Here is a 23,290-nt window from a genome sequence, read left to right as displayed (position 1 = left end):
GTAATGGATAATAGTAACATAGAAAATAGGTGCAGGCCTTTCGAGCCAGCGCCGCCATTCAATATGATCATGGCTGATCATCTGGAATCGGTACCCTGTTCCTGCTTCCCCTGTTTTACAGATTGGGAAAGGAAAAATAGGTATTTTGCTTCTTGGCCACGAGAGGAGGCTCAAGGAGTTTGTCCAAAGGTCACGGAACTGAGGACCAAAGTTCCAATAGCAAGGATCTTTGCTGAGGACATGTTGTGGACAATGTGGCTCACCTCCCCTTGGCCAGGAGTTGTGACAAACAACCGAATATAGACCCAAAAAGCTGGAGTACATCAGCGGGACAGGCAGCATCTCTGGAGAAAAGAAATAGGTGGCGTTTCGGGTCGAAACCCTTCTTCAGACTGTAGAGTCAGGGGAAAGGGAATCGAGAGATATAGACGGTGATGTAGAGAGATATAGAACAAATGAATGAAAGATGCAAAAATCAAGTGACGATGATAAAGGAAACGGGGAAAACACCTGCCTCGGGCTTCACCAGGAGATATGACAAACAACTGACTCAGACTCCACTGGGACTGGACGTCCTCACGTGAGCTGAAGGGACGACCCGGGTGAAACATTTCCTCTAACCCGGCTCCACCTCCACGCCATCGGCGAGCGCTCGCTGTCGCTATAAGATCTTTGGTAGCAACCACTGCGGTTCAGTCGGTCAGACAGACTGGGGCCATGCTTCGCTGGCTGCTCGCTCTCTGCCTCCTGGGCTGCGTCTCGCCATCCCGCCACCTCAGGCAGCCCTGCCACAAGCCGGGCAAGCGGACACCAGGGGTGAGGTAAGAGAACACGAGGGGTGAGGTGCGACGGCAAGCCCCGGGATCGGGATCCTCTCCGCCGGCCGGTTAGCGGGCTTGGCTGGTTGCCTCCCACACAACAGAAACGGGTTTAGTTTGTTGTGGTGAGAAGAGGCCGCAGGGGAGGATTCCCCTCCTGGAGCCGGGGCCGTGTCCAGGGCAGTGATTAGAAACATAGAAAACAATTGCAGGAGGAACCAACCCTTCGAGCCTGCACCGCCATTCAATATGATCATGGCTGATCATCCGTAACCAGTGCCCCGTTCCTGCTTTTCTCCCCATTTCCCTTGATTTGGTTAGCCTTGAGTATCAAGCTCAAGCTATTAAGAGATTGCTCCCAACCTGCCAGGAACTTCCAAGGTTTTAATCCCAGGCAAGGACCGCATCCGGGGCAAACACAAGTCCGGCGATGTTGAAAATCCCCACGAGAAGCAGTAACTAAGTAAGGCTGGGCGCGGTTGCAATGTGTTGGGGCAGTCGGCCAGGCCAGGCCGGGCAGAATTAGGCCATCCACCCAGACAGTGTGTCCCGGTCCCCGCAGCCCAGTGTGGGGGAAGGAACTGCAGATGCTGGTTTAAACCGAACATTTAACAGACACAAAAGGCTGTAGTAACTCAGCGGGACAGGCAGCATCTCTGGAGAGAAGGAATGGGTGACGTTTCGGGTCGAGACCCGCGTCCCGTTTCCACTCCAGCCATAAACTCCGCTACAGCCACGTCGTTTGTTTTTTTTTTTATTATTACGGCCATTACTGACGACTAATGCAAGTTTTTTTTTAATGAATTGGAATTTCACAAACGCCCGGGTAGGTTTTGAACTCGGGTCCCTGAATTTACCAGTCAGCGATTTGAACCCTGCACTTTCACTGACTAACCAGGCCGGGCAGTGTCGGGAGAAGCGATGAAGTTCAAACTCTGAAGAAACTTCACCCATTCCTTCTCTCCAGAGACGCTGCCAGACCCGCTGAGTTACACCAGCATTTTGGTCCTGTCTTCCAAGTTAAAGTCGATTTCCTATAGCGATTTTTTTCACAGTTAAAGCCCTTTTAAAACAAAAAATCCGATACTTTTAACGATGACAATCATATTAAGTGGTGCCACATCGGATGCCCTTTGAGATCCGTAAACATCTTATCAACTGCACTTCCCTTATCGATCCTCCGTGGTATTTCCTAAACAATCCACGTTTCCCCAAAGATAGACACAAAAAGCTGGAGTAACTCAGCGGGACAGGCAGCATCTCTGGAGAGAAGGAATGGGTGACGTTTCGGGTCGAGTCCCTTCTTCAGACCCGACCCAGCATCTGCAGTTCCTTCTTTCACAATTTTCCAAATTTCGATTAATTATGTTGCAATTATAATTTCTAGGTCTTTTCTCACAATGTTTCCACCACCACAGTGTGGGGTTAGTTGCTGGATTTACCTGTTCCCTCTGGAATCCCCAGTCCATGGGCACCACCTGAGTCCAATGACGGTTGGAAGCAAAGATCCTATAGCTATAGGATCTTTGGTTGGAAGATTACAGGCAGAGCCTCTGTAATGCCATCCCTTCCCTCTGCACCCCACCTTGGTCAGGTGATCTACCTACCTTCAGCTACCTTCACTAGTGTTTAACCCAACTACTAGATTCACCAGACTATACTATATCTAAACATCTATGTGTGCTACAAGACTTCTCGAGTTAACACATTTTCATTTCCTTTCCTTGCAACTTTCTGAAATCAGTTTGTTTCTTCTCTGGATCTGTCCTGTTCTATTTTCTACTTATTCCATTTATTGAGTCATGATCATAAAGTTATACAACTCAGACGCAGGACTTTGGCCCAACTCATTCACGCTGAGCAAGATGTTTATCTATGCTGGCCCCATTTAGTCCATCTTGCTCTGAAACCTTGCCATCAATTGACTCTTCGAAATGTCTTTAAAACATTGTAATTGTACCTGCCCCATTACAGCTTACCCTGGCAGCTGGTTTCACATACCCAGCTCTCTATGTGTAATACTTGCCCCATAAGGTCCCCTTAAAATCTTTCTCCTCAAATCTTAAATCTTTACCCTCTAGTTTTAGAGTCCCTTACTCTGAGGGGGGGGAAACTGTCTGAGCATCCAACATGGCTATGTGCCTCAATTTAATATACCGTACCTCTAAGGTCTACCTTCAACGTCGGCAACATGGATAGGTGATGTGTCGGGTTGGGACCCTTCTTCAACCTCCTCCACTCCATGGAAAATATTCCCATCCTCTCCTTAAGCTCATGCGTTTTTCCCCTCGTAATGTAACTGGACTGTGGCTGAAACACCTCCACCTTGTTCAGTTAGTCTTACCTGCCCATTTTTTATTCCAATTTATGTGGGCTAAATCTGCTCTTGCCCTTAAAACTGTCCCTTTCTCCACCGGACTAGCAATGCCCTGCATCCTTGCATGGCTGTTCTCAACCTTGTATCATGACTGCTCAACCTACATATTTCCCCACTGTAGTCAGTGTCACTTATGTTATGAGTCATGCTTTGGTAGGTGTAGGTGCCGCCATCAGCAGTGACCTACTTGTCTTGTCAAACCATTGTTTTTGAATGTCACGCTTCTGATGTAACGTGGATTGAACCACCTCAGGTAGAAACACTTGTGGGATCAATGCCTGATCCGCTACAGGCACTGTGGCACGGGTCTGACTTGACAATAAACGTTGAGTGGGTGATGTTGCGCAAGTTGAGCAGATCCATGAATACATCGGATTTTTTCTCTGTAGGAATGTTCCATGAGCTGTTTAGCAGTTTTGACAGCTCGTTCAGCCAGCCCATTAGACTGTGGATATTCAGGGGTGCTGGTGGTGAAAATTCCAGTGTCTAGCAAACTCCTTGAATGTTGGCTGTTGAATTGACTGCCATTGGCAGTTAGCAATCTGCCCGGTGATCCATGGACTGAAAAGTGGCGAGATAACTTCGTAATCACTCCGCTGGAAATGGGGCTGCTAAGAAAATCAATGTCAAACCATCCTGAATAGTAATCAACAAGCACCAGGTACTGTTTGCCATGCCAATCAAATATGTCAGGTGCGACTGTAGACCATAGGAGCGCAGGTACAGGATGTGAAAGAAGTGGTTGCTTTTGTTGGTGAGGTGCCAAACTGTTGCACAATGCACAGGATGCCACATTCTCGGTGATGTATTCGGACATGACAGGCCAGTAAAACATGCATCTTGCCCATAAGACAGTATTATGGACAGTGTTAAAATACTGGTTGTGCAGTGAAGCAGGAACCACAGTCTCGTGTCCTTTTAAAACAAGGCCATCCTGCAGCACTAGCTCATCACGCACGGCAAAGAACGGCTGGACTGGCAGCGGAACGTTGTAGTGTTTGTCTGGCCAGCCGTGCTTAATGACGGAGGTAAGCGATCATAGAATACTGTCATCAGCAGTGTGGGAAACCAAGTCCTCCATACAGGACGAAGGGATAAAAGACACATCATTACCAGAAAGTCATCATCCGGCGAGGGCGGATCCTCGCAGGTCTTCCGGGGTGTACGCAAGAGAGTGTCAGCCAGGTGCATATCATTACCGCGTTTGTAGACCGGTTGTGAAGTACCATATAACCATATAACAATTACAGCACGGAAACAGGCCATCTCGACCCTTCTAGTCCGTGCCGAACACATAATCTCCCCTAGTCCCATATACCTGCGCTCAGACAATAACCCTCCATTCCCTTCCCATCCATATAACTATCCAATTTATTTTTAAATGATAAAAACGAACCTGCCTCCACCACCTTCACTGGAAGCTCATTCCACACAGCCACCACTCTCTGAGTAAAGAAGTTCCCCCTCATGTTACCCCTAAACTTCAGTCCCTTAATTCTCATGTCATGTCACCTTGTTTGAATCTTCCCTACTCTCAGTGGGAAAAGCTTTTCCACGTCAACTCTCTGTCTATCCCTCTCATCATTTTAAAAACCTTTATCAAGTCCCCCCTTAACCTTCTGCGCTCCAAAGAATAAAGCCCTAACTTGTTCAACCTTTCTCTGGAACTTATGAAACCCAGGCAACATTCTAGTAAATCTCCTCTGTACTCTCTCTATTTTGTTGACATCCTTCCTATAATTAGGCGACCAAAATTGTACACCATACTCCAGAATTGGCCTCACCAATGCCTTGTACAATTTTAACATTACATCCCAACTTCTATACTCAATTACATCCCAACTTCTATACTCAAGTACCTGGACTATGTTTGACTTTCCTCCAGTTTATTATCAATTGCTATGCATGCCCTACTTAGTTAATGGGTTTGTCATGTAATTGATTCTTTAAGAGGGAGGATGTAGATCAGTGTCACTCATGTTATGGTAGTTTGGTAGTTTCGCCCACTTGCTTTTACAGCACTCCTCCCTGCCTGTACCCTTTAGAATTAGGAAGACGTGCCAGCATGAAGTTATCTATGCTATGTCGGTAATAAAGTCTTTGGACGTTTATCATGGTGTAAGGCTTCAGTTATTACTGCAGCCGAAACACAACACCCACCAATGCCTTCTCTCCACTCAAGAAGAGACCCAATTCTGGAGTAGCTCAGCAGGTCAGGCAACATCTCAGGAGAACGTGGATGGTGACATTTTGGGTTGGGTCAGTTTCACAATGCCACCAATCTGGTTGGGCTACAAAAAAGTCTCGACCCGAAATGTCGCCTATTCCTTCACTGCTTAGATGCTGCCTTTTTGTTGTATTTGCCGGCTGGTGGGGTGGAAGGTGAGGACTGGGGGGACTCTGCCCTTGTTGCGAGTGCGGGGATGGGGAGAGAGAGCAGTGTTGCGGGGTATGGATGAGACCCTGGTGCGAGCCTCATCTATGGTGGCGGAGGGGAATCCCCGTTCCCTGAAGAACGAGGACATTTCCGATGCCCTGGTGTGGAACGTCTCATCCTGGGAGCAGATGCGGCGTAGGCGGAGGAATTGGGAGTAGGGGATGGAGTCTTTACAGGGGGGCAGGGTGGGAAGACGTGTAGTCCAGATAGCCATGTGAGTCAGTTGGTTTGTAGTGTATGTCGGTCAGAAGTCTGTCCACAAATAATAATAATTGGATAGCAAGCACAGGAGAAATAATGACGTGTAGTTCCAGTCTAGAACAGTATTGCTATGAACATTGGAACAGGCCAAAATATCTGCTCTGACTCACAGCTTAATTAGTTACTAGACCAAGTGGGACCCGTTGGGTCCCGTCCCCTCAACGCGCGGTTGTGGGGGGTGGGGGGGAGAGCAGCCTGCGGCGTCTCACACACACACACACACACACACACACACACACACACACACACACACACACACACACACACACACACACACACACACACACACACACACACACACACCACCCCCTTGATATTATATGTTTATTCATTTGCTCCTTTTACCCCATCTCCAGCCCTATCCACTCACGCATAGCCCCCAACTCACAGGCATGGCTAGAGAGGGAGGGGGGTAGAGACAGAAAGGGCAGAGGCACAGAGAGGACAGAAGCATAGAGAGGGCAGGGGGGGGGGGGGGGGGGTAGAGAGAGGGGGGGGGAGAGAGAGACAGAGACAGAGGGGGGCAGTGACAGAAGCAGAGAGAGAGAGGGGGGCAGAGAGAGGGGCAGAGACAAAGAGGGAGGTGGGGGGAGAGATTTATTAGTTATATCCACAAAGATTTTCACACAAATGCATGCTATTTATAGATAGGTCACATGGAAATGTTTTCAGAGCAAACAACATGATGGAAATTGGTGAGAGAGGCAAGATTTAATAAGAACCTGAGGAGCAACCTTTTCATTCAGAGGGTGGTGGGTATACGGAACGTGCTGCTATAGGAGGTTGTTCAGCCAGGTAGCATAACAACATTTAAAAGACACTACAGGGATATGGCCAAATGCTGGCAAGTGGGATCAGTTTACCTGGGGCATCTTGATGGGCATGGGCAGATTGGGCCGAAGGACCTCATTCCATGCTGGATGACTCTGACTCTTCAAATGATACCACGTGCAAACATTTGGAAACCATTCTTCTAACAAACTGGATTCTGAAACAAATTTATTTTGTTGAATCTGTTGCTATGGAATACAAAAAAACTTGTGATTATTGAAATGGTATACAAGTTGCATGATTATTTCAATCATAAACTGTGGAACATTTCAGTCAATTTAGATCTTGGAAGTAGAAGTCAGACAAAACTGTGTCTTGTAAAAAGATCTGCACTGACACTGTGCCTTTGTGTATGGCCAGGCAAGTTATTAAATGCACAAGCCAACATATGATCTTGTTTGCAAGATTCTGAAGTCTGTTGAGATGAAATTGAGCAATTAAAAAAAAATGTCATCCACTGCACAGGACAAAGATAACTATAGTTTATATGTTGCTAAAGCTCTGGTTCCAAAGCAGAATCAGGTTGAGGTGATGCTGAATTGCTGCTTTGAATGTACTGGAAGCCATCCAATGGAATTGTCAATCCAAAATTGGGAAAATATTTTAAATGTCAGGGAAAATAAGGTCAGATATCAGAAGACCACATTTGCCTGAGTAAATCTGGGGTTATTACTCGGCCTCCTTTCATGTTCTAGTGCATTAAAGATGCAAAGGTGGGCTGATCTTTTATAATGGCAAAATCAAACTATTATCAAGATTGCCATCCAATAATTAAGGCATTGGGTGGAAAATATGGTCAAATGTACTGAGGTATAGGAGGAAATGTTAAGGGCCTGTCCCACTTTCACAACCTAATTCACAACCTCTGCCGAGTTTGCATATGAGAACTAGAGGTTTCAATGTCAAAGACACAAGGTATAGTGGACACCCACCATATGTGGTCAGAAAGCAAATTTCAGAAGAGCTGCACACTGAATATTTTGAAATGATTAAAATGAAGATGCCTGCCTTCAGCTTTGTTTATAGGACCAAGTTCGGTAATCTTGAAAAGCTGGCCGTTAAGTGTACTCTGAAAAAGACCGCATGACCATGCTTGTTTAAAATAAAAAAAAGGTTACTGACTTGTGATTTGGTTCTGCTTCCCTTCAATGATCCTGTCAGACCTGAGTATTTCCATATTTTTTCCTAAATAAATCTTTCCAGATTTGGAATGGCCATAGGGATCTTTTTGTTGACTGCATGTTAATTGACTACACTTTTATAGAAGGAAATTGACAACTACTTTCATTCAGTCACTTGGCTCTGGACCAGGCAGGGCTTTCATTTGTAACGTTGCTTCATTGCTGTGTCCAAATTCAATAACCAATGATAACTCCCTGGACCCCTGCTTTAGCTAACTGGTATCACATTTTACCATGCACGGTGTTTTTTTTTTTGATGGAGGGCAAGAATGATTGTTACTAGAATCTCCCAACCCCTGCAGAGTAGTTATTAAGATGGCTGATCCATGGGCGGTTGCTGCTGGGACGCAAGTCGGGGCCTGATCAACCCCGGCTGAGTCGCCTGGGCGAGGGTGTCTGATGTTGTGAGACCCGAAACACCCCATCACCAGATCACATCACTGAGGATGTGTCCCAGCGCATCTAGAAGATGTATATTTTTCACACCATCATATAACTTTTTTCCCCCCACCCATCCCCTTTCCCTTTGCTGATTCTGCATTTATTCATGGTGATTCAACTCCGAGATCTGGTTGCGTTTGTTGAAAGACCCTACTGTGTTGGGGTCTTTCAATTTAAGTTCCAGAATTGTTTCTTCTGAACTGAGGTCGGCCATTGAAAGTGAAACTGTTGACAAGTGACCAACAGGGTCTATTGACTGCCCTGGCTCATGAGGCTGGAGATTGGAAGCCATGTGGGAACTTCTTAGTACAGGGTAGCTGTACGATATAATCATCCTGAACTTGTGCATTTTGCAACGGGAAGCTTAACAAATCCAGACTACACCCCAGGAACGACTTTAACATCCCTTCTCATCAACTAAGATACCTGTCTCAGAGTACCAATTGGATACAGTTGTCATAGTATCGTAGGAACTCAGTGGGACAGGCAACATCTCTGGAGAGAAGGAATGGGTGACGTTTTGGATTGAGACCCAGCTTCACACTGTCAGGGGAGAGGGAAACATAGAGATATGGAAGGGTAAGGTGTGAAAATGTGAGCTCAAAGGGGATGCTGATCAAGGAAAATGTAGAACGGATCCACCTTCCCCATATCTAACAATGATCCATTAAACATTGTTCGTGATCATCATCCCCTTTTATCTCTCGTTTTCACACCTTACCTTTCTATATCTCTGGAAGAACTTTCTCGGCCTGAAAAGTCACCCATTCCTTCGCTCCAGAGATGCTGCCTGTCATGCTGAGTTACTCCTGTACTTTGAGTCTATCTTCGGTGCAAACCAGCAACTGCAGTTCCTTCCTGCACATCGTATCGTAGTAGCCTCTGGTCTCAACCAGTCTGCATTTATTGGAACATTTGTTGGTCTCATTGGGTAACAATGGCATTTCCTTTTCCCTATGGGAATCTGTTGTGACAAAGTTGGTTTGCAATATGTTATCCGGTTACAACACTGATGAATAAAGATCTGTGAGCTGTTGTTTGTTCTTCTCCCGCAGATCTTACCCTCGGCCTCATGAACACCTGCCTGTCACTGCACTACCAAAGGCCTGGGACTGGCGTAACGTCAATGGCAAAAACTTTGTCAGTACCACCAGAAACCAGCACATTCCACAATACTGTGGCTCTTGCTGGGCTCACGGGAGCACCAGTGCCATGGCAGGTATATGAAGGGTACAGAAACACCCTCCACAAATCCCTGAATATACTGAGTCAATGTCCCATAGACATGAGTGATTAATGCTAGTGTGGGAATCGTGGGTGGAGAAAACTGGGAATGTGAAATATCTGGAAGCATTTCAGAGGACATTGTGCAGGAAAAGTTGCCAATCCCAGTATCTTAAACAGTTGAGCGTAGGCTTAATAAATGCACGAGATGCCATTTATTATCCTGAATTATATCTGTTTTATTCATTCAAGGAATATGAGCTTCATAGGCTGAGGCAGCACTTAATTGCCTGTTCCTTATGGTCCTTGAGGTGTGCAATGGCCACAATGCTGTAAGCGAGTGTTCCAGGATGGAATGGCGATATATTTACACAGCTGGATGGTATTGGCTATCATTTTCACACGGACCAAGATATAATTAACTTTGTGTGCCAAAGTTAAATCATACCTAAACATAAGTGTGGTACACAAGTGCAATACATAGTGGAGCTACAGAGAATGTACAGATCAAAAGATAAGTGCAAGGGCCACCACAAGGTAGATTGGGACTACACCCTTGGTTTATGAGAGGGCTATTCAGTAATCTAATAAAAAAAATGAGGGGAGGGGGCTGGAACATTTCAATAATTGGAACTCTTGAGAAATGATATTGTTTTGTGAAGCGAGATGAATGTGTGACAGGGTTACAGTTGTGTGAAGAGAGATGTGGCTTAGTCATGACCCAACTAATGGTGTGGGCTTTGTGCTTCATGGTTTATTCATATTTTAAAATCAATCAACACCCAAGTATTGCAATTTTTGAAGACCAATAAATTAACTGGTTGTTGAAATGTGATAAAGATGATATAATAATAATAATAATAAAAATAAACTTTATTACGGACTCAAGGTCCAGACAAGGGGCAACATTACATTAAAAATGCATTGCATATCAAGTATCATAAATATATATAAAATCATGGTATATCACATAAAAACATCATAATTTATATTAAAAAAAACCCCCACAATACTTAAGTTAAAAATCCAGATTAAAAGATGATAAATGTCCTATAACGAGACAACGATACCAGTGTCTCCACAGCTGGGATTCGTAGCGTGTAGTGCTGACCCTTATGTTTGTCAAGGCCACAATAAGCACATTTTTAGAGTCATTTATCCTGCAAATGAATTTATACATGTGGTGTCTTAGGATAGCTTCTAAAGTACTGACTCCTGCAGCCACAAACATATTACTGGCACTACACCATCTAGGTTGCCTTAGCAGTGTTCTCATGGCATCGTTATATGCACCTTTAGTCTCTGCATACTTGTCTTTAAATAGTTCGACCACAGGTGCGCAGTGTAGAGGGGTGTGCAGTATGCTCTAAATAGCGACATCTTCACCACATCTGCACACGCACCAAATTTACGCAAGAGGATATTCGCCTGTACATACAGCATGCGTCGTTGCCTATAAATATCCTCATCATCTGTCATTTGTTCTGTAATAATATGCCCTAGATATTTTATCTTATTACAGACACTAAGATTGTTGTCAGACAATTTAAAATCAGGATATTTTAGGCATTTATCCTCTTTGGTTCTACAGACCATAACAGCACTCTTACTAGCATTATATTTAATGTCATGTTCCACACCATACACAGAACATATAGTAAGGAGCTGCTGGAGACCAGCGCTAGATGGACTAAAGACCACTAGATGGACTAAAGATCATCTGCATACATAATATGGTTCACTAAAATATTACCAATCACGCACCCAGTGTTACAGGCTTTCAATTCTTTAGACAGATCATCAATATAGATTAAAAAGGACTGGGGACAAAATTCCCCCTTGTCTAACACCAAATGGGGCTGAGACCCTATTGCCCCATTTTATTTGCATATTCTGGTGGGCATACCAGTTGGCCAGAATTCTAACAATGTATTCAGGCCCCCTCTTTGACTCATTTTACCAAACAGCTTTCTGTGATTAACACGGTCAAAGGCTTTGGAAGCATCAATAAAGCACATAAGGATTGAAGAGTTTTTGCCTCTATATTTACAATCTCCTTTAGGGCATATATACATAAGTCAGTGCCATGTTTAGCTTTAAAGCTAAACTGGTTATCTGTGGAGTTAATAAACTCATTTATTCTATCCAGCAGAACTCTTACTAAGGCTTTTGACAATATGCTGGCTAAAGCTATGGGCCTGTAATAATTATTTAGGCTGCCTACTTTACCAGATTTGTCCTTAATGACCGGCACTAACAGGACAGACAACATTGAGTCTGGTAACAAGCCATGAATCATAAAGCCAGTAAAACAAATAGCTAGGAGAGGAGCTATCCTCATACTCGCATACTTAAGATGTTCAGCTGAGATATGATCCAAGCCACTTGCTTTGTTGTTGGACAGCTTGTTCATGGCATGATACACCTCATGTGACATAATCGCCATCGAGTCATTACTCTCAATATTGTCCACCCTATACAAGTCACCTTGGACACAGTTGAATAAAGTGCTATAATGTTGTCGCCATAACTCCGCGATATTAGCTGTTCCGGAGATTCCATCTACAGTACATGGTAGAGATGTTTTGCAACTGCTAAGAGCTCTCACTTCCTTCCAAAAATCTGTAGCATTGTTACTTAAAGCTTCTTAGCCATGGAATCAGCCCTCATAGCTTGCTCATTTTTACAGATGAAGCGAACAGCATACTTATACCTTGCATTAGTGAGCTTCTTGTGCTCAAACACAGGCCCCTGTCTGGGTCGACCTGCCATAGCCCATGATTTGGTGGCTTCATGGGCTTCAGTATGATACTCAGCTACATAGTTATTCCAGCCAGGTCTGATGTTATGTATCTTATTTTTATGCTTGCAGTAGGGCTTACTGCCTACATATAAGGCGCTTACTATATCATTATACATGGAGCAGATATCTCTCCTATGCTTCATATCTTTACAATTAACATTACTACATATTATTGCATCTTTAGGTAGATGAATATTGCTTAAGGATTTATCTGTATGGGCATAATAGGCTAGGATGTCTTCCTTTGTAAGCGTTGACCAGTCCAGTTTTTCTGTATTAAAGCTATTTCTATCTCTGGATACCACAGGTATGTGTTCAACATTTATTGTCATAGCAACAGGTATATGATCAGTCATTGCTGCCCCGTACAGAATGCTCATACACCCCAATGAGGCATGTGCATCAGCTGTACTAATACAGTGGTCCAGCCATGATGTGGTGTGCCAGGCCTCACTAATATAAGTATAGCTATCTGTAGGTAAAAGCACTTTGCTTGACAATATTAAATTATTATCTTGACAGAACTGAGCCATATGATTGGCAAATAATGAGTTCCTATCTGAGATATCTGCATTCATATCCCCAATGACATATACACTACAATAATTATTGTTTTGAATGAAAGAATAGATGAAAGCAAGTCTATTTAAATATTCATCCTCATTCTGATGGCATTCATAGGGTGTATATTCATTCAGGATTACAAATTCCTTGTCATTGTGAGTAAAGTGTGTGGCAATGCACCAGTCAACATCAAGCCGAATCACATTTACTGATGAGTCAAGCTTCTTGTTCCATAGAATCGCCACACCACCTGGTATCCTACCTCTGACTATTCCCATGCCAAGGCCAGTTGTAGACTCCCCAGCCCCATGAAAGTTGTCATTGAGAGAATTGAGTTTGTCCAAGTCTTGCTTCGCTAAGAATGTCTCGTGCATACATAGTATGTCACAGTTCTCCAGGAGGTTGTCAACAACTGAGCGGCGAGCTTTATCCCCTGCGCTCTGGCCCAAACGCAGGCCACGACAATTGTACGATAGAGAGAATATCTTTATGAATCAAACATATGGTATTTATTGAGGATATTTTCACTAATTATGAGATGCGTAGAGGATGAGGTTTACTTTTGGATGGCTCTTGTGCAGCCTGTGGTAGCAAGCACCCATTTTTCAATTTGTTTTCCTCGGTTTGGTACTGCTAGGTATTTACAGCCCGTTGACCAATTTAGAATTTGGTCTCAACTGCCTTCCAGCTGTGGAAGATTGATGCCTTGTGATCAAGCAGTGCTTCAAGCTCTGCGGGATTTGGTAGCGAGCAAAGATGGCTTGGTGCTGTGATGGGGCACATTTGCAGTGTGGATTGATGCCAGCAACTGAACACTGCATTCTGCTGTCTAAATCCATTTCCTGCAAACCTCTTGAACTGAAATCCCTCTGCCCTTGGTAGATGTAAGTTCAAGTCCATCAGACTGAACCAGGTAGGCACAAGGCTCGTCAACCAGTTCATGACTGCCTAACAGATGATTCCTTTTCCAGATAGGATTAATATAAAGCGCAAAGGTGCCTGGCCATCAGCTTACCTGTCGGTGCAGAATGTCATCGACTGTGCCAACGCTGGGTCCTGTGAGGGTGGCGATCACTATGGGGTGTGGGAATACGCCAACACGCACGGAATTCCAGATGAGACCTGCAATAATTACCAGGCCAAGGACCAAGGTAACTTTCACTCCTACCTCTTTGACCACTTTGACTCCAGCACTTTGTGTCTATCTTCAGTGTAAACCAACATCTGCAGTTTCTTCCTCCCCTTGACATTCTGTTACAGATAGCTGAGATGTCCTAGAATACACAGTATGTCACCTCTTTAAGGTGGAAACCATGGAGGCTGCAGATATTGGAATCGGGAGCAAAAACAAACTGGAAGAACTCAGCGGGCCGATCAGCATTGGTGGAGGGAGGGGCATGGTCAACATTTCAGACGGAGACCCTGCTACAGAGTCCAATCTGAAGCATCAACCATCTGTTTGTTTCCACAGATGCTGCTTGACCTGCAGAGTTCCTCTAGCGGTTTGTTTTTAAGTTTACCCATGTAAGGTGACTTAATGAACCCATTTCATGAAGTACTTGTATGGAGCTTATAGAACTGCAGTACAGATGAAGGGTGATTGGCATCTTGATTTGTGCTGGTACTTCTGCAGTGCTGAGCTTCCCCAAACCTCTCTTCATTTAACAATCTCACTGTCATTCAGCTGGTCTCCATCTTGTGTTTAACCATTCTCCTTACATCTGTAGATTGCCTTGCAGTTGAAGTTTCTCTCTGGTTTATCGTATTTAGTTTGCCGCAAGAGGAGAGATCTTTACCATTATTACCTTTTTTTTTATCACTGCCGCCACTTGCGTAATTTGCTTTAAATAATGAATCACTTCATAGTTGCCACTTCATTGTTTCTACAATTGGAAATAATTGCTATAAACATGGCATCAAGAAAAGAAAAACTTTAATGAACAAGTGGTCGATACGCTTGATGGGCTTCCTGCCGGGCGCGGCCAGAGGCCTGTATCGAGAAGCCGCGATCTCGATGCCACTTTGAAGGCCCTGAAGGCGCGGCCGACGGCCAATCCTGCCAAGCTCCGAACTAATTCGGCTCCGTGAAAATGCTCGGAATGTCAGAGAGCGGACGGGAACGAGGGCGGCCGAACGCGCACGGGAGGCAGCGGAGTCCCACGGCCGGGCCCTAGGTCGACGGACTGCACGTCGAACGGAATCGGACGTTGCGCCACCGGGAACAAAGGAGGACCTGGCACGGGGGGACGTAAGGTGGGGAAGGGGGAGAACATGCGGAATATTCTGTAACAATTTAAGCGCCCTTTACGTGGTGACTATTTGCATACCAGGGGTATACAAGCAAAGAATTTCACTCTGACTTCTCACACGTGACAATAAAGTATTCAATTCAATTACATTTTCCTTTTGTCTTTTAGGCTGCTTGCTATTTAACCAGTGCGGCACTTGTACAACTTTTGGAGCTTGCCATATAATCAAGAATTACACAATGTGGAAGGTGGGCGACTATGGCAGTGTCAATGGCCGAGAGAAGATGATGGCAGAGATCTATGCCAATGGTCCAATCAGGTGTGTATTTGACTCTTCATTTTTTAATATCCTGGTATCAAAATGGAGAACAGCAGACTGCTGAATGTGTGAGCAGATATAAGCGATACCCAAAGTTGGCCACTCAGCTCCACGCCTGCCCTGCCATTCAATACGATCATGGTGGATCTGATTGAAGCCTTATCCCAGTATCCTTTCACCCCTCCCCTTCCACCCCCGATTATCAATAATTCATCTGCTTCTGCCTTAAAAATATTCACTGACTTAAATTCCAAGACTGAGAGGGAGAGTTTCAAAGACTCACAACCCCCTGAGAAAATAGCTTTGTTTCTGCCTTAAATGGGTAATACTGTCTCTTTATTCAGCGAACCCTAGTATTTTCCCACAAGTGGAACCATCTCTCCACATTCATTCTGTCAAGACCCTCCAGGATCATCTATCTTGTAATTGTCTGCTTCTTTCTAAACTCCAACATGTACAATGTGTAAGAAGGAACTGCAGATGCTGGTTTAAACCGCAGATAGGCGCAAAAATCTGGAGTAACTCAGCGGGACAGGCAGCATCTCTGGAGAGAAGGAATGGGTAACGTTTCAGGTCGAGACCCTTCTTCAGACTGGTTAGGGATAAGGGAAACGAGAGATATAGACGGTGATGTGGAGAGATAAAGAACAATGAATGAAAGATATGTGAAAAAGTAACGATGATAAAGGAAACAGGCCAATGTAAGCTGTTTGTAGGGTGAAAACGAGAAGCTAGTGCGACTTGGGTGGGGGAGGGATAGAGAGGGAGTCCCGGGGCTACCTGAAGTGAGAGAAATCAATATTCATACCACTGGCTGTAAGCTGCACAAGCGAAATATGAAATGCTGTTCCTCCTGTCTGCGTTTAGCCTCAATCTGACAGTGGAGGAGACCTAGGACAGAAAGGTCTGTGTAGGAATGGGAAGGAGAATTAAAGTGTCCGGCAACTGGGGGATCAGGTAGGTTCAGGCGGGCTGAGCGAAGGTGTTCTGCAAAACGATCGCCCAGTCTGCGTTTGGAAGACATCTTTGATGAGGGGTTTTTGACATCATATCTATTGAGTGAAACCAGGAATATTGCTTCCTTTAGAGAAAGTTCAGCATTACAGCTTGCTAAACCCTTCATAACCTCACAATGTCCCAAGTGGCACAAGCACAGATCTACTTCTAATGTGTCGATGCAAGGAACTACAGATGTCCGAGTCTGGAGCAGAACACACAATGCTGGAGGAACTTAGCGAGTCAGCAGGCTTCTCTGGAGGACATGGACAGGTGACATTTCATGTCGGACTCTTCTACAGACTGAATGAAGTACTAGTTGAAAGCTGGAAGAAGGGTGAGATCAGGAGAAAGCCAGGCAAGTGATAAGTGGATACAGGTGAGAGGGGTTGATTGGTAGATGAGTGATCAAAGGCCAGAAATGAAAAGGAGCCACAAGGCTGTGAGAAGAGGCATGAAATATGGGAGACCAGAGGATGGGGTGTAGGTGGAAAGGTACGGAAGAAAGGGAATGCTGCCTGACCCACTGAGTTCCTCCAGCACGTTGTGTTTTTCACTTCTGATTTGTGGTCATTATAAGTGTTGCATATACTATATTTGATTCATAAATGTATATAGCATCAAAATAGGCCCTTTGGTCCAACTTGTCTTTGCTGACCAAGATGGCCACCTGAGCCAACTCCATTTGGTGCATATCCCTCTAAACTTTTATTATCCATGTACCTATCTAAATTACTTTTAAACATTGTAATTGTACTCATCTCTTTAGCTGCTTCTGGCAGCTCATTGCACGTACCTATGACCTGTGTGGAAAAAGTTGCCTCTCGGGTCTCTTTTAAATCTTTCCCCTCTCAACCTAAATCTATGCCCTTTAGATACAGACTTCCCCACCCTGTGAGAGAGTATGCGACCATCCACCCAACCTATATCCCTCATTATTTTATAAAGCTCTATAAGGTCATCCCTTAAATTCCCATGCTTCAGGGAAAAAAGGCCCAGTCTCTTAAAACGCAAACCATGCAATCCCGATGACGTGAATCTTTCCATCTTAAAAACACCTTTCCTCTAGTTGGGCGAGCAGAACTGCAGGCAATACTCCATAAGTGGTCTCACCAACAACTTGCACAGTTGTAACATGACCTGACACTATGCACCCAGTAAATGCAAAATTAATGAGGGAATAAAACAAACAGATTTTTGGTTATTCCTTAAGGTTAAAAACACTTATTTTGAGTGTGCCGTGGGTTATTTTAGAATTATTTGAGGGCAGACATGACTTTGGCTAGTCTAACCAATTTGCATCACTAAGAATGAGACGCTGGAGTGTGACTTGAAGACATCACACTTTGGCACCTGGAAGACAGACAATTTTAACACAAACCTATTTAGCTATCCTAGTGGACAAAAGTGCTGGACAAAGTCAGCGGGTGCGGCAGCATCTATGGAGCGAAGAAAATAGGTAACGTTTCGGGCTGAAACCCTTCTTCAGACTCCATAGATGCTGCCACACCCACTGAGTTTCTCCAGCACTTTTGTCTACCTTCGATTTTCCAGCATCTGCAGTTCCTTCTTAAACACACAGCTATCCTGGTGGCTGTGCCCTGCTGTTTAATCCGTGTATATTTTTATCCTATGTTTATTTAAGGGTTCAGACTGTTTGAGTTGTCTATGTTTGGTGAACATTTTCATTTAATTCCTTATAGCTGTGGCATTATGGCTACGGAAAAGCTGGACGCCTACACCGGGGGAGTGTACACTGAGTTCCACTTGCAGTCAAGCATAAACCACATTGTGTCGGTGGCAGGCTGGGATGTGGACGAGGATGGAACTGAATACTGGATTGTGCGTAATTCCTGGGGTGCACCGTGGGTGAGTGCAGCCCACAGTCGTCAGCCCTGGTTTGGTTTGTTTGTTTTGGTCGGTTCTTTAGTCAGAGGGTGGTGAATCTGATTCTGGGATTCTGTGGAGGCCAAGTCAGTAGATATTTTTAAGGCAGGGATCGATAAATTCTTGATTAGTACGGGGGTCCGGGATTATGGGGCGAAGGCAGGAGAATAGGGTTAGAAGGGAGAGATAGATCAGCCATGATCGGCGGAGTAGACTTGATGGGCCGAGTGGCCTAATTCTTCTCCTTATGACCTTATGACCAGACAGTCAGTGGAGAGGGCAGGGTGTGAAGTGGACACGGTGGAGGAAAATAAAGTGTTCTTTCTGTTTGGATGCAAGAGGAAATTTCAGGTGGTGAATCTGGTGCAGCTCACAGGCCCAGGTCCACAGACACAAATGTCAAGGTGCAGGTATTCATCTCCCTTCATACGAGTTGTGCTACACAGAAACGGATCCTTCGGCCCAATATCTTGGATCTAGATGTCCATCTGAATGTCCAATTTGGCCAATATTCCTCTAACAGTGTTGTAGAGCAGAGGGATCGAGGAGTCCAGGTACATAGTTCCTTGAAGGTAGTGTTGCAGGTAGATTGGGTGGTCAAAAAGGCTTTCTGTATATTGGCCTTCATCAGCCAGAGTGTTGAGTGTAGAAATTGGAAGATCATGTTGCAGTAATAAAAGATGTTGGTGAGGCACCGTGTTACAAGAAATGTGTCGTCAAGCTGGAAAGGCTGCAGAGAAGATTTATGAGTTCATTGCAAAGACTTGAGGACCTGAGCTACAGAGAGAGGTTGAGTAGGCTAGGACTCTATTCCTTAGAGTGCAGGAGGATAAGGGGTGATCTTATAGCGGTGTACAAAATCATGCGAGGAATAGACCAGGTAAATGCACAGTCTCTTGCCCAGAGTAGGGGAATTGAGAACCAGTACACATGGGTTTAAGGTGAGGGGGGGAACCTGAGGGCTAACTTTTACGCAAACGGTGATAGGTGTATTGAACGACCAGAAGAGGTAGTTGACGCAGGTACTATTGCAACATTTAAGAAACATTTAGACAGGTGTATGCCTTGGATGGGTTTAGAGGGATATGGGCCAAATGCAGGGAGGTGGGACTAGTGTAGGTGGGACATATTGGTCGGCGTGGGCAAGTTGTGCCAAAGGTCCTGTTTCCACGCTGTCTAATTCTAATGTTACCTGATTTTATACACCTCTATAAGATCAACCCCCAATCTCTAACTCTCCAAGGAATAAAGTTTAATCCTGCTCAACCACTCCCTATAACTCCTTCCCTAACTCTTTCCTGCTTAATGGCATCTTTTCTACAGCAGGGTGACCAATATTGAATGTAATACGCCAAGTACTGCTTCACCATTGTCATGTACAACTGTAACATTCTGTAATATCTTACTTCTGTAAATCGGTGTCCTTACAGATGAAGACTTGCATGCCAAAAGTCACCTTCATCATCCTATCTACGTAATAATGACACTACTTTCAATAATTGGACTCTTGGGTCCCTCTGTTCTATAGCATTCCCCAGTGCATTGCTGCAAAAGTGCTCTCGAGGTTTGTTTTCCCAAAATGCCGTACCTTGCCCTCACTTGAATTAATTTTCAATTATATGGCACGCTTGTCTAACTGATCGCAATCCTGCTATAATTCTTGGTAACCACCAACTAACTTCTCACCTATTTTGTCGTTATCTGGAAACTTATTAATCATGCCTTGTGTATTCTAATCCAAGTCATTGATAGAGACGACAAACTACAATGGGTCCTGAGGCACGGCAATGGTCACAAGCCTCCAGTCCAAAAAGCAACCAGTCACACTCTGCTTCTTACCAACAAGCCAATTATATATTCACCCTGGATCTCGTGCAATCTAACCTTCCAGAACCGCCAACCACATGTAATCTTATCAAAGGCCCTGATGTAATCTATATAGATTATGTCAACCATCTTGCCCTGGTTAACCTTAGTTTATCAAAAACTCAAATCAGATTTATCAGAGACAATCTCCCACGCACAAAGCTGTGGCGACTATCCCTAATCAACTAATCTTTCGCAATGCATGTATATATTATCCTTCACGATCCTCTCAATAACCTACCTCCCGCTGACCTTGGGATTTTTGGTTTATAGTTACCGGATTTTTCTTTGTAACCCTTATTAAATAACATTAGCCAGCCTCTATTCTTCTGGCAGCTCACCCACGGTTAACGGTAATGTATTTATCTCAGCCTGGCCTTCCACCTATTTGTCTCCAGCTTCCCACAGTGTTCTTGGATACACCTGAACAGGCCCTGGCAATTTATCGATCTTCGTATGTTTTAAGTTGACCAGCACCACCTCAACTGTAATGCAGACTATCACAACTTTCCCTGGTTTTCATGTATTTCTCCATGGTACAAAAAAGCTGAAGAGAAATGTTCATTGAGGGCCTAGCCCATGTGCAGCTCCACACACAGTCTTTGAGCGGCTCTATTCTCACCCCGATATTTCTTTCCCTTAATATATGTAAAATCTCTTTGTATTCTCTTTAATCCCATCTGCTGGATAGGGCTCTTGCTCCCTTTTAGATTTCCTTCCCATACTCCTGCATCCCCTATAGTCCTCCTGGAATTCACTGCTTGTGTTTGACCTAGAGCCTCCACATTCCATCATCTAGGGTTCCCTGTTGCTGCAAGCCTTGCACTACACTCAAACAGTAACACTCAGACCTTGTAACTCTCACTGTCACACTTTTAAAAGCCACCCACTTGTTGGACGTCCTTCTGCTCACAAACAACTAACTCCAACTTTTGTAAGCTCCTCTCCAAAATCGTCAAAATACACCCAAAATAGCACTTTAGTGTGTCAGTTCTGTCCTGCTCTATAACCACCTTAAAACTAATAGAACTATGGTCACCGGTCCCAAAGTGCTCATCCACTAAGACCTCAGTCACTTGCCCTATTTCCCAAGAGTCGGTCAAACTTTGCCCTCTCCCTCAGGTCCCTCAATAAAATGCCTGAACTCTCCTGAACACATTCTATCCCATCTAAGCCCTGAACACTACAGCAGTCCCAGTCTACATTACAAAAATAATATCCACTAACATGACAATATTGTTGTTCTTGCAACTCTCTGAAATCCCTCTGTGTATTAGTTCTCTAATTCCCATTGACTATGTACAAGAGTACAATGATCGTCCCCTCCTATCTCTCAGCTCCATCCATAAAGCCTTGCTGGATGATTCCTCAGTAATTTAATTTCAGATTACTGCCATGATCTTCTCCTCAATCAAAAATGCAATTTCAACTCTTCTCTTTCCTCCACCTCTGTCTTGCCCATCGCACCTGTATCCTGGAATATTTAAGCTGTCAGCTCTGACCCTCACTTCGCCCTGTTTGCATAATGGCTACATTTTGGTGCACATAATTAACCCTTGCACCTGCCAGCAGCATAAATTTCCCCTTGCTCTCAGTCTGAAGAAGTGTCTCAAACCGAAACATCCACCTATTACTTTTCTCCAGAGATGCTGACCGACCCGCTGAGTGACTCCAGCTTTTTGTGTCTATCTTCGGTTGAAACCAGCATCTGCAGTTCCTTCCTACAGCATACGTTTCTCAGTCATTTGACTTGGATTCTGCAGGTTTGGTCAGCATTAGAGGGCCTCCCTAGTTAACCTATTTCCTAAATACAGTTGTAAGGTTGAGTGCTAGCTGTCCTCCACTATGATTAACATTTTGTTTCTGTTTCAGGGGGAGAGCGGTTGGCTGCGGATTGTCACCAGCACCTACAAAGAAGGAAAAGGAAACTTGTACAACCTGGCAATAGAAGAGGACTGTGCCTATGGAGATGCTATTTTGTAGCAGAGTGGGTTTGGCATGGTACAAACTGCAAATCGACTACTCTACTGCTTTTAAATATATATTTTTACAGTCATTATCAAATGTGGTGTATAGATAATTTTCCAAGCTGTGCTAGTACTATGCAAGCTGCATTGAGTGCAGAGTGATTTTTAAATAATAAAGATGAAACAGTACAAAGGGAAACTATGAGAATATGATGTAAGAAGGAATTGCAGACGCTGGTTTAAACCGAAGATTGACACAAAATGCTGGAGTAACTCAGTGGGACAAGCAGCATCTCTGGAGAGAAGGAATGGGTGACGTTTCGGGTCGAGACCCTTCATCAGACGCAACCCGAAATGTCACCCATTCCTTCTCTCCAGAGATGCTGCCTGTCCCGCTGAGTTACTCCAGCTTTTTGCGTCTATGAGAATATGATGTTTGGTTCAAAGATCCTACAACTACTCTATAAAATAGAACAACCCTTTAAAGTGGGGTCCGTCTCGTTTGTATTTAATCTCAATGTACCTTGCAGAAAAGATGACAGCAACACAACATCCCCTGTACAGTATTACTATTCCGCAAGGGTCGGTGCTGGGGCCGCCACTCTTCGCGTTGTATATTAATGATTTGGACGAAGGGATTGAAGGCGTTGTGGCAAAGTTTGTGGATGATATGAAAATAGGTGGAGGGGCAGGTAGTGTAGTGAAAGCAGGGACTCTGCAGAAGGGCTTGGACAGGTTGGGAGAGTGGGCAGAGAAGTGGCAGATGGAATATAGTGTAGAAAAGTGTGGAGTCATACATTTTGGTAGAAGGAATAAAAGCGTAGACTATTTTCTAAATGGGGTGAGAATCCAGAAATCAGAGTTGCAAAAGGACTTAGTAGTGCTGGTGCAGGATTCCCAAAAAGTTAATCTGCAAGTCAAATCAGTAGTAATGAAAGCAAACTCAATGACAATAGATAGACAATAGGTGCAGGAGTAGGCCATTCGACCCTTCAAGCCAGCACCAACATTCAATGTGATAATGGCTGATCATCCCCAATCAGTACACCGTTCCTGCCTTCTCTCCATA

The 23,290-nt window shown here is 44.4% G+C and overlaps 1 protein-coding gene across 1 annotated transcript; it reads left to right on the top strand.

The window, feature by feature from the left end:
- Positions 1 to 541: 541 nt before the first annotated feature.
- On the top strand, positions 542 to 22,414 carry ctsz (cathepsin Z). Its single transcript, XM_055652019.1, has 6 exons — positions 542 to 821; positions 9,402 to 9,565; positions 13,909 to 14,088; positions 15,355 to 15,505; positions 18,205 to 18,370; positions 22,127 to 22,414. The coding sequence occupies exons 1-6, from the start codon at positions 718 to 720 to the stop codon at positions 22,235 to 22,237; spliced, it is 876 nt and encodes a 291-aa protein (XP_055507994.1). The 5' UTR covers positions 542 to 717; the 3' UTR covers positions 22,238 to 22,414.
- The last annotated feature ends 876 nt before the right edge of the window (positions 22,415 to 23,290 follow it).

Source organism: Leucoraja erinacea, chromosome 21 (genome assembly GCF_028641065.1).
Source record: "Leucoraja erinacea ecotype New England chromosome 21, Leri_hhj_1, whole genome shotgun sequence".
Taxonomy (NCBI): Eukaryota; Metazoa; Chordata; class Chondrichthyes; order Rajiformes; family Rajidae; genus Leucoraja; species Leucoraja erinaceus.
Note: the sequence above shows the minus strand (reverse complement) of the source record. Positions and strands in the feature narration are given on the sequence as shown.

What these genes read in the sequence shown, in the direction of transcription:
- ctsz (XM_055652019.1), top strand. Translation starts at nt 718, where the DNA reads ATGCTTCGCTGGCTGCTCGCTCTCTGCCTCCTGGGCTGCGTCTCGCCA. An exon ending in GAGCACCAGTGCCATGGCAG is followed by an intron (nt 9,566 to 13,908) that starts GTATATGAAGGG and finishes TTCCTTTTCCAG; the next exon opens with ATAGGATTAATATAAAGCGC. An exon ending in ATTCCTGGGGTGCACCGTGG is followed by an intron (nt 18,371 to 22,126) that starts GTGAGTGCAGCC and finishes TTTCTGTTTCAG; the next exon opens with GGGGAGAGCGGTTGGCTGCG.